Below are 11,875 nucleotides of genomic sequence, written 5' to 3' on the forward strand. Positions count from 1 at the left end.
TATTTCCAATATAGAGAGGTTTAGCAAAGTAAAGCCTGAAGTTATCACTTATAAACTAATTTTCGTATTTACGAAGTATTCCTTTTTATACCATCGCAAAATTTATTTTGGATCACATAATTTCCGTAAAATCTCCTTCGATAACCACGCAACATCCCGATGTTTTTCGATTTAATTTTCATGCCAAAGAGATATTTCGCGGAGTTCTATCGCAGATTCCGGATTGCGTCTAGAGGTCAGGAGGTCAGTGGAGTTGAATTCACTCACCCAAGCGACCTTGGAGTCCCGCTGTCCGCCGTGGCGTCCCCTCCCGTGATCCTCCTCGTCGTCCTCGTCTTCTTCCTCGTCCTCGTAATCCTCGTAGTCCTCTTGGTGCCGGTGGCGATGCGGCGGAGGAGCGGTCGAGTGAACCGAGGGCCTAGCGGTGGCGACGTAGGCCGCAGACGGGGCCCCGGTGGGCCTCATGAATGCAGGGAGAAGGTGCGAGGAGGAGTCCCTTCCGCGGGGCGGTGGCGGTAAGGGAGGCGGCAGAGGTGGCGAAGGCGTGGTTGGGCCCCCGCCGTAAGGGTCCTGTTGCTTGCCACCTTCCGGATCGAGCTTGTGCAGAAACTTGTCCAGGTTGGGGAAGCGTGAAGATGATTGGGATTGGTAAGGGGACGGTGCGGGAGCAAAGGACCGCACTGAGGCGGACGACGCGGGCATGAAGTGTGACTGGGACGGGTTGCGGTGGTTCAGCTGGTGGTGCCGGTGGGACGAAAGGTGTCGCTGTTGGTGCTGGTAGTGGTGCCCTTGATAGTAGGCCTCGGCTTCACCGCGCAGAACCAGTAGGATCACCGCGAGCAACACCACATTCAACCTGTCCACGTTGATTACTCCGCGAAATTCTGCCATCTTTCCCCGGTGATGATTATGACCGCTTCCAGTAATGCCGGGTCGGTTCGGAGAAATTCTCCCACGCGGATACACGGGGGAAGAGAAGTACTTTTCAAGATGGGGCTCAGAAGGGAATAAAAACACTTTTTTGTCTTCCCAGAAAAACACACTTCAGAGAGATCTGTGGTATTCCGAACTCCTTTTCCTTGCGTGCAAGACAAGTCCCTTCAACGCCCGACTCGATTTATTCGCTGCGGGTCGGGAAAAGCGATTACCGATCTGTCGCACCCGGTCGCCGGGCGACGAAAACAAGGCCTTTTCACTCCGACGACTGCCGGGTGGGCGGCCGGAGTCGGAGGCTGGAAGGACCGAGTGTGTCTCTTCTGTTAGCGACAAGCGGGACAACCGCGTCGCGATTCTTCCTTTTTTTCTTCTCTACCCCTTCCGAAAGGGTATTGTCTTCGGCGACTTTTCCAAAATCACGCTTTCGAAGAGTACGCTGAAAGAAGTTAGGAAATGGGAAAAGAGTGAAAAAACAAATTTCTCGTAGTTGAAACTTAATAAGACGATCTCAATATTTAAACACGCATGATAGCGATCGTAATAGATCGCAAGAATTTCAGATAGACTTGCCACTTTTTCAAACTTAGGCTAGAGGACACAGTCGCGGAAACTTGCAGAGTATGCAGTGTAGCAAAAATGCAGAGTAAAACAGAACTACTTTAATTTTGATAAACGCACACGATATTTTAGTTAGTAAACACGCCAGATAAAATCAATTCGTTTTCCGAATGGCTACGATGTGATGGAAAATCTTAACGGAATGGAACACTTCACAGTCACCGGCTTCCGAACGCACTGTCTCCCGGGAGCCTCAAACTTGACGCTCGAGAAAAATCGCGTCAATCCAATGATGCTTTCCCAGTGGACGGTCGCAGTAGGCGGGTATCTCCGAGATGAAATGCCCGCCACACCGGGCGGACCCCTTGAGATGATGAGCGGCCGACGATCGAAGGGAGTAATCCAGAGGAAAAACGACCGAAGACTCCGTTGTCGAACACCGATAACTTCCACCAATTTTTTTCCCGCAAGTTTGAGAATAGCGATCCGAGGGTGGGCTAAAACCCTTCTCCAAGTTCCACTGATGATAAATCCGCGAATTTCAAAAGAGAAAATGATGAGATATTTTTATCGCGCCGAATTGCGCCTTCTTATTTATGTTTTTTTTCCTTTACCAAAAGGGGAAAATGATTTTGTCTTCAGGAGAAGTTTTAAGGTTCCTCAGCTTGTCTTTTTCGCTGTGCACTCCTTGCACAAATAAGTAGAGCGAGCGATGTTACTGTCAGGGAGGCTGACGAGATAATTTCTACGGGCGGGAACGCGAGAGTGTGCCGTTGCGGCTGCCTCCTCTTCGCCGGCGTCCGACGAAGCGTCTGCAGGTAACGAGGAGCGACGGAGAACTGCCAGTCCGGAGCTGAGTCACTGGTTTAATCGGTAGAGGGAGCTGGGAGCGCTTATAGAGACCGCGCGCGCCCTCTTAACCCGCGGAGAAGTCTCGTGCGACTCTTTCGGAAACGGGGAAGAGTCCCTCCAGTGTGTTCGTGTGTGTGGTGCCTCACACCCCCACGACCTTCCCCTCCCTCCCCCACCCACCCAAGCCCCCTTCCCCTTGCACCCCACACCATTCTCCACACGTTGTTTTGGGGGATGGAGTAGACTGCGTTCGGCCAGGCACAAGTTTCTCCCTCACACCACCCTTCCCTCACCTTATGCCGCTCTCCCCCCCCCTCTCCTCTCTCTCATTCCGTTCCCGGCTTGCATCGGTAGAGGGGGTGGGGGAAGGAGGTTCCCCATTCATGCAGCGGCGGTGAAACAAAAAAAAAGAGATGTTTTGCGTAACGGAGCGGCGAAGGCGGTTATAGTTGTGGGGTGGTGCATCGTGCGTGGGTGCCGTAATCAAAATGATAGTTCCGAGGGGGATGGGAGGTTGAGAGGGGGTGAATTCATTATCTCCCGCGTGATAGTTGACGAGTCAACCTCCCGGAGAGATAAATACGTTCAGGAACTACATCGGAAGAAAGGGGGGCGGACATTTCTACTGCTTTCTTCTTTTGTTAGATCCGCAAGACTTATCGACGAAGTTTGTATCGTTCTTGTAAATTGATGCACAAGGAATAAATCTACATTTGGTAGTTTTGTTAGTGGCAGCTAGTTAATTTTCTACAACAGGGAGTTTAAATGGGACGAGGTTGAGGGTGTTACCGCCAGACTGTCGAAAGGGTTACTGAAAAAAGACCTGCCTGAATGTAAAACCATCACTGTCCCATTTTCAGTCATTAACTATATTCATATGAAAATATTTGATATCTTTTATTGTGACTCAAAAAATTGCATGAGATGAAATTTTTTTGAACTCTCATACTCTTCTACGCTCAACAGGAAAAGTATCTGTTACCGAAGAATACTGCTCCACGGAAAAAAAACTAAAAATCAGCAACTCATTAAGTACTCAGCAAGTACAATTTTGCAAGTTAATGGAGGATAAAATGATAAAAATAATATAGGCTAATAAAATGGTCGGTAATTTAACAGATACATTTGAGTCTCAAAGCGCACATACTGACCGAGAAATGAGGCACAATTATCAGTTCTCCCAAACGATTATTGTTTGTTCATGTATTTCCTCACCTTGACCATCCATTACGTTCCAAAAAATACTTAAGGTCCACTTCCCAGTAATGGTCCGTTCCATGAGTTCGATCCTAGAGTGAGTTGATAGCATTCATATAATTTTATTTTACAGGTTTTACGCGGTGTTTCCATCCGTCAGCCTGCCAATGTGCAAACATGCCACGAAAAATGCTATAAAAATCAGCAACAGATTAAACCGAAATGGTGCGAAACCTAAAAGTTTCATGCGACTCGTAGGTTCCGCAACACCCTCTGCCAATTCATTGCAACTATTCGAAATGATGATGATTATATGTCGTTTTGCCCAATACTATCGATTTCTTAATACTATTGTCGCTTTGGTAATGCCAGTGCATCACAGTCACGAAACATTTTTTTTCTGTTGCTCTTTTAAACATTTACCCTAGCCATCTGAAAAAATCAACTGCGAATCTTCTTATCGAATGTATGAAAACTAGTAAATAGCGAAATGAAATCGCTCAAATATACATACTATTCCATGAAAATTATATGATTTTGAGGATGTGATGAAGCACGAATAGGAAGTAGAAACATGGAGCACCACAAAATTAACGCAAAACGGTAAATTTATCTGATAAAAGTAATTATTTCTTTATTTTTGTGTAAATAAGATTAGAATAGGTATATTTTGTGCCGTTCTTGACGTTTACCATTCCGACGAGAATCCTTTTGGTAATACCACAATGGTAAATATACCGCCCCGCTTGCTACGGTGTAAAACGGGCATTCATTGCAACTATTCGAAATGATGAAGAGCCAGGAAACTATTTTTACGAGTAATAAAGGTATGTTCTTCGCAAGCTCACCCCTTCTAAAAATTTGTCATTTCTATACCCAAGTTACCACATACTCTCTCGTACTCACCTTTTCCTTTACCTCCCAAATTGTTCCTCTTACCAATATTTTCATTTAATATCGAAACCTTAATCTAACAACATCCCCACAAAGGCATTTTAGGTTTCAGCTAAGACATGTTGGAGCATAAGTCTTCCTGAAAAATAGATGGGATGTCATAACAAGCTCTTAATCTCTCAAGGATCTCAAAGCTCACTTTCCTTACTAGAATAATAACGAATTTTTCGATATTTTCTGCAAGATTTTCATCTCAAAATTTTCCGAATTACCTCGCTATTGTTTTGTCGTAACGTGTTTCCATTTTAGTGATCTCGTTAAATTCATATACTTGAACTTATGTTTCCACATTCAATTTTTGTTACTCCGTATACTGAATATCATTCAGATGGATTTCGTAAAAGTAAAGGCCTCCGTTTTCTGTCACATCACTTCGGACTCCTTATTACGTCATCTAAATAGCGTAACATCAAATTATTTAAATCTCACTCCTTGGCCAATATTTGTTTCGTCAATCGCTTATGTGATTCGCGCAATATCGGATTTTTTTGACATTTTCAAGGATTATGACTTGCTCGATGTTTTTCTTTCCATAGCAATCATTCAGACGGGAAAGCAATGCTATTTTCAGATTTAATTCGCTGTCACGCTCATGACTTCATTTAAGTACAGTGTGTATACTCGGCCCCATTGTTCTCTCGCGTTGAGAGTTCTCGCTTTCGTGTCGCAGTCATTGAGCACTGACCGCAGGCGATGACCCACGCAGTGCTCCGAGTCTGGATCGAGAGGTCTTCCACGGGTGACACCGGAACGTCATCCACCACCAGCTGTTGTCATCCCCCATCAAGAGACTCAATAATAAGTACCGTCTGGCGCATGTGGACAAAACAATGACTTCATGGATAAATTCACGGAAAGCGGACGTAAGAAGCGCATCCAGAGCAATGAATTCAGCCTTCTTCTTAAGTGAAGGGAAGTCATAAGACGCTAATTAAGATGGAGGATTAGTTGAAAAAGCTTATTCAAAGAAGTCTAAAACAAGTTTATATTACCGTTCCATGGTGAAGAACACAAATGGTAATTTTCACTCTTTTTAATTCAACACTTGACAATCGATCATGGTTTCAACACATTGTGTCATTTTCAAGGTGTGTCATTAAAATACTTAAAAAAATTAATGTTGAATTAAAAAGTGTGGAAATCACCATTTGTGTTCTACATCATGGATATAGCGAACTTCCACAAAATCAAGCCTGAAACGATATTATATATAATCGTTTGTTTCTTTTCCAGTGTAACCGATAGGTGTAAAGATAAATTAGACTTGGTGAAACTCGTGAAACTCATCAAACTCGCGAAACTCGTCAAAAGTTATACATATTTATGTGTCGTTTTTTAGGTATGTATCCGGACCTTTGTACCCCAATCACTGCACATTTATTTTGTTGTTAGGAGTCCATGTAGTGGCATAGTTAGGGCGATTCATGAGTTTAAAATCACTGCAACGATAATGTGAGTAATTTTTTTCTCTGAATAAACCCACCGCTAAAAGTCAATCAATGCCACCGACCGCTAATTAGCGGAACGGTGGTCTCATAGGACACGGGATGAATGGAGTGGGGTCGATGGAGAGGTTTTAGATTTTTATGAATTGGTAATTAGAAAAATGGCACGTTTGAATTCAGTGATTTAAATCTGCTGCAAGAATTTTAACTAAAAGATGTGGCCTGCATGGAAACCACGTAACTTTAGACTGATGTATGTATGGAAACTGGAATAAGCTATTAAATTGAAGCTTTAAAAACAGGTTTAATTTAATTCCACTTGGGTACTGTTTATCCCAAGCTCAAATTTGAAGTGAATTGAAGTTTCATTTGGAACATGCAAATTAATCGCAAATCTCCTGAGCTGCCAGGGAAATCGGAAAATGAACAGTATTTCTTGTTACGTTAAGGGCAGGGTTTTCCACGTAACTTTAGATTTTTCAATCTTGGCTCCAAACTCATAGTCTATAATAAGGTAGCTGATACAATGTCCACATTTGTCATCGCCACACCTCCAACTATGCCTTCGGCAATTTATTATCAAGAGGATGCCCTAGTAATGATGGTAAAATGGCATGTGGAATTTTTTAGAGCTTTGCGCACAATTTTCCAAGATAAGCGTACAAAATCGTTAGGTTGAGTTTTTATTTTCTTTCTCTATGGTTAACGCTGATTAGTGCCTTGCAATGCAGATCTCGAAGAATTTAAATGCAAATTTTTGCTAACGTTTCGATACATTTGGACACCTTCATCAGGGCCATGAATGAATATGAATACATAAATTTGATACAAAAAGGCATAAAAGGTTATTAAAATGTTTTTTACAATGATAATAAAGCATTGTAATAACTTTTTCATGACTTTATATATTCAAAAATTTATATTTATATTCATTCATAGTCCTGATGAAGGCATACAAATATACCAAAACGTTGGCAAAAATTTGCATTTAAGTTCTTCAAGACCTACGTTCCAAGACACTAATGAACGAAACTCGTTAGGTTTTGATACAATGGCGCCAACTCCATGGGGCCTTAGGGGGCCCGAGCCCCCTCAAAAATTCGATATGGGGGGGAGGAAAGATGTGGCAGACTTGTCGATTTTCCCCGAAATGTCAAGTTATCGGGAGTTGAGTTTTCAGGGTTCTAATGTTGATCATGTGACTCTTCTAAAATACTTTTTAGAAAGTTTAAAACTCACTATCTATAAAATTTACCGGGGCAAGACCCACGGTATGGGCCCTCCAATATTTTTTTAACTCGGCACCCCTGAATGGTTGGCATCAAAAGTACAATGAGGTAGACGAGCATCTTCCACAAAATACGCAGATAGTTCACATGGACGATGTAAAGACTGATGGGGTAACTGATTTTCCGAGAAACTTCACGAAGTTGTTTTGAAACAAGAAGGTTTTCAGTTACGGGTCATATGAAGGGGCTTGCTGACACGTGCAAGATTGTCTAACAGAAAATCCACCCTCCATTTCACGTGGCCGACCGGCCGCATCGATATGAGAAATGTGAAAACGATCGACTTTATCGCCTCCCATTGATGAATTGATTCCGGGGAGAGAGAGGAGAATGTACAAGACGCTTCGGATTTTTCATTTCGCCGCAATTTCCGGGTTATAAAGAGTGGATAGGCCGATAGTCGTTTGTTTCCTTCGACTTGACTCTCGCAAACCCGGAGTCATCGCGATGACCTCCGCCATGCATCAAACACATGTGTCGGGACTGCCCCAATCGACGTTTTTCGGTGACGCGGGATGAGAAGAGTTGATTATACCGTCCAATATCTCGAAAAAAATAAGTAGGTCGCTGTGGAGGACCCGCGGAAAGAGGAAATTATCTCTTGAATCGAAAAAAAAATTATTTTGCTGAATTTAGTAGTTTAGCTCTATAAACCAAGTGTAATTGATAGTAAAATCCTATGATGCAAGCTTGATGGAGTGGAATTTTTTCATTTTAAAATATCTGCTTGCAGTTTACCGCGATTATAAAATTTATAACAACCAAGGTATCAATTTGACTACATCATCTTCAAGGTATCAACTACATTTGGTTTTATAGAGCTTAAGTACAAAATTCAACAAAATAACTTTTCATTTCGATTTAGGACAGAATCTCCTCTTTCCACGGGTCCTCCGTAGCGACCATCTAATTTTTTTTATTATCTACCATGGGTCCTCACAACGGCCTAGGTTTTATTGTAACTACATCATCTTTAAGGTGATGAAGTAACATTGAAACCAAGGTCGTAATAAATTTTATAACCGTGGAAAATTTCAAGTGTTCATTTCAATGTGTAATTCATATATTAAGCCCCATATGGTTGCCTTCTATCAGGAAACAAGTATAAATTGCCAAAAATGGCAAAATATATCAACCAGAGTGCCCAAAAATTTTCATTTGGCAATAAAAATTAATAATATAAATGAAGCATATGCAATATGTATTGCCTCCACTTCTTTGAAGTTCCCTTTCCAAAAATTTATCTGGATCCGCCTAGTTGACATTTAGCAGGGTTTTTTTATGAGCAATAAATACCACAGGGGAAACATCCATATTTGGCTAGAATTTATTTTCCGTTAAACAGTAATGTAATTAATGTTTTTTTAAATCAAATTTCCATGGGTAGAAAGTAAAATTTAAGGAATGATCGGAATTCCTTCCCCCCACACGCAAAAAAAAACAAGACGAAGAGTGTTGCAATTGTTTCTATATTAAAATTATTATATGCATACACTTGAGAACTTTTAGTTAAGGCAAAATCACGTTTAGGATGATCACTAGGAATATAAATTTTACTTACGCGTTGAAATTTCATCTTTGGTCTTGTGATCATGAAAAAATTAAAATATTAAATTTTTCTAGTATATTAGGTGAAGAGACCAAATGGATTTGGTTTAGATTTTCTGAAATGTGTGAGAGCAATGAATATATCTATCTAACTAAAATAAGAGCTTCTTCTAGTAATTAGGCCACGGCGGGGGTTCAGATCTACTAAATGAGATGGGATACTAAGCAGCCACACATCGCACCGTTATTAGAGATAATATTCAAGAAGCCATTGTACGAAGGAAAGCTACCAATAGGCTGGAAAATTGCAAGCTTTTCACCGATATTCAAATAGGGAAATATATATGACCCATCGCACTATCGACCGTTAGACATGTTGAACGAATTAGACTGGGAGCCACTAAAGACTCGGAGGCTACTGACTAGGCTTAGATAGCTTGAGAAATTGAGAATAATGAAGGATTTGGTGATTTCCCGGCGAATCTTGCTGATAAACTCTTCTCGGGAAATCATCCGGGTCAGGATGGACATTAGATGGACATGAAATTAGGCTGGGAGCCGCTGCAGACTCGGAGGCTGCGCGTTAGGCTTAGATTGCTTGAACAATTGAGAATGGATATCTTGAAGAGCGACACGGAGAACATAATATTAGAGCCGCACTATACTTCCAGGTCCGATAGAAGCGATAAATTAACAGAGGTATTTTGCCCAACGGACAGATATGGGAATTCGTTTTTTCCCCGAACCACAAAGGACTTCAATGAATGCTAGTTCTAACTTCGTTAGAGCACTTCATTTTTATGAGTAAACGGCTGGTGTCCTAACAACCCCTGCCACACGTCTTTTAGGCGGCTTGCGGGGTATTATGTAGATGTTATTTAGATGTAAACGCAATTGCTACCAACGTTTCTATATCCCTCCCTGGCATCGGAATCAGGGCAAATGATGGAATGATGGAGGTCCATCATTCGTCCTGATGATGATAGCAGAAAAGGCCATCGAAACGTTGGCAGCAATGTCCATCCTGGCCCGGCTGATTTCCCGAGAAGACTTCAGTAGCAATTGAGAATTATCAAGAGAGATACCTTTGAGCGGTACGCAGAATATCACATAAGAGCCCCACTTTATTTCCAGGTCCAACAGGAACGATAAATTAAGAAAGATATTTTGCCGAAGGAATAGGTACAAGAATTCTTTTTACCCCGAGAAATAAAGGACTTTAATAAATGCTAAGTGGATCTTCGTTAGAGCTTTTTCTCTGTATTATTTTACGGCTGGTTTCCTAACACCCCCCGCCACGTGCCTATTGATGTGGCTTTCGGAGTAGAATGCAAATATAGATGTACTAGCCGCGAGAGCAAGATTTTCCGTTGTGTAACGCCAATGTCTTTCATCAAATATTATATATTTCATTAGTTCAATGAACAAACTGCAAAATGCGGTACGATATAATATGTGACCCAGGATTTTTTCTCAAAATAGCACTTATCTCTTTGTACGAAGATGGTTTTCTTGGAGATTTTAAATAAAAATATGGCCATGGTTTACAGCTACTCGTAAGAACTTACCTGGTGTTAAGAAAAGTATCCTTCATTGATTGGTAAAAATAAAACTACCCTCTAGCTTAACAAAAATTTATGATAAATTTTATCACTCAAAATGATACCATCTATAATTGCATTGCAAGCTATCGAAACTATGCATTTCTTGCCGTATTTCAAATACATTGGTTCGAATTAATTCGCCTGAAATTATGCATTTGCATTCAGCGGAGGTAACGATACCATTTCCATCGTTCTTACCGTTTTCTTACGTTTTTGAAGAAATATTATAAAATTTTGATCTATTTAAAAATATAGTAGGTAGCTATGAAGCCTTGCAAATGCATGAAACCAGGATTGTGGCCATTAAAACTCATTAAGTGAGCCTTAAAACCTGTCACTGATTTATTTTCAAAATACATCTACAATGCAATCCATGCAGATCATTTTTTGGTGTAATTTTATACCCTTGCGGTTAAAGAGGACTTAACTTTCACTACGCATAAGCAACAAGGCGGTTCCGGTGAAGATCAGATGATTTACTGTCTAGATGTAGTTCGAATACAACCCTTCGGTACATGGCGCTAGAAACATGCACATCATAGAAAGGAAAACCATGACGAGATTACTTCCAACAATATTCATGCAATCCATAGTAATTGAAATGAGTTAGTGGTTTTTGTTATCTTCATTCACTTCACAATGAATCCTATACGCTTATGATTTTGCACCCTACCGCAGTCACTTCGTTTTGTCGGGGTAAACTCACGACGGACGAGTCGTGGTGAAACCACGGGAGAGCGTAGGGCGGGGCGACTTCGTATTGAATGAGCAATTTCTCGGAATCACGTTTGATTAGTCGTCTGATCATTCGTTGAGCAATACTGGATGGACTACTCCGACTGGAAGTCGTTCTGAACGCTGAGACGTCGACTTGTTGTGATCCCCATACCCTCATCAAATGCAAATCTAATACTGAACTCGCTCGGTTTTTTGAAGAAATTTTCTTCCTATTTTCTTAAATATTAGTTTCTTCCAAAATGATTGAGTATTGCATGGCGCTGTTATGAATTCTCCAATTTCCTAATCCAAACTCTTGACGCCGTTTTACACGGGGCACGTAATTGCGCAGGTTAAAACTGCATTGATTCCTCTTTATGACGTGGAATTGCGCGAATACACAAACGAAATAGAACAGGGGCTACTTTGCCATCTCAATCCCCTGCATTCTCGCATACGTTCTAGCAATTGGCCGCTTTACACGACACAACTTTGACCGCACTTTCGCACACACGTCTGATTGTGCAATTACGTGCCACTTATAAAACGGCCTTTATAAAGTATTTCATTCGTACAGTTTACCTTTCGTTTTAGAGATTCGATACTCATAAAAAACGTCAGTTTGAATATATCGTCTCAATAATTATTACGTATAAGCAGAAAATCTGGAAATTAAAACTTGGAAACAAGTGTTGGAAAGGCAAATATCGAATCAATAAGTCAAGGCAAGACAATCATCGAAGTAGGTTTAACGCATGGTTATATGGACTATATG

General features: G+C 41.3%; 1 protein-coding gene across 1 annotated transcript in view; it reads right to left on the reverse strand.

Annotated features, from left to right (window-relative positions):
- LOC124157680 overlaps positions 1-2,417 on the reverse strand; it is a 539,268-nt gene extending 536,851 nt beyond the window's left edge. Inside the window, exon 1 of the mRNA XM_046532618.1 lies at positions 268-2,417. Coding sequence (XP_046388574.1) covers positions 268-891 — 624 coding nt within the window. The 5' untranslated portion in view covers positions 892-2,417. The remainder of the gene's footprint in view (positions 1-267) is intronic.
- Between the last annotated feature and the right edge of the window lie 9,458 nt (positions 2,418-11,875).

Source organism: Ischnura elegans, chromosome 4 (genome assembly GCF_921293095.1).
Source record: "Ischnura elegans chromosome 4, ioIscEleg1.1, whole genome shotgun sequence".
NCBI classification, from domain to species: domain Eukaryota; kingdom Metazoa; phylum Arthropoda; class Insecta; order Odonata; family Coenagrionidae; genus Ischnura; species Ischnura elegans.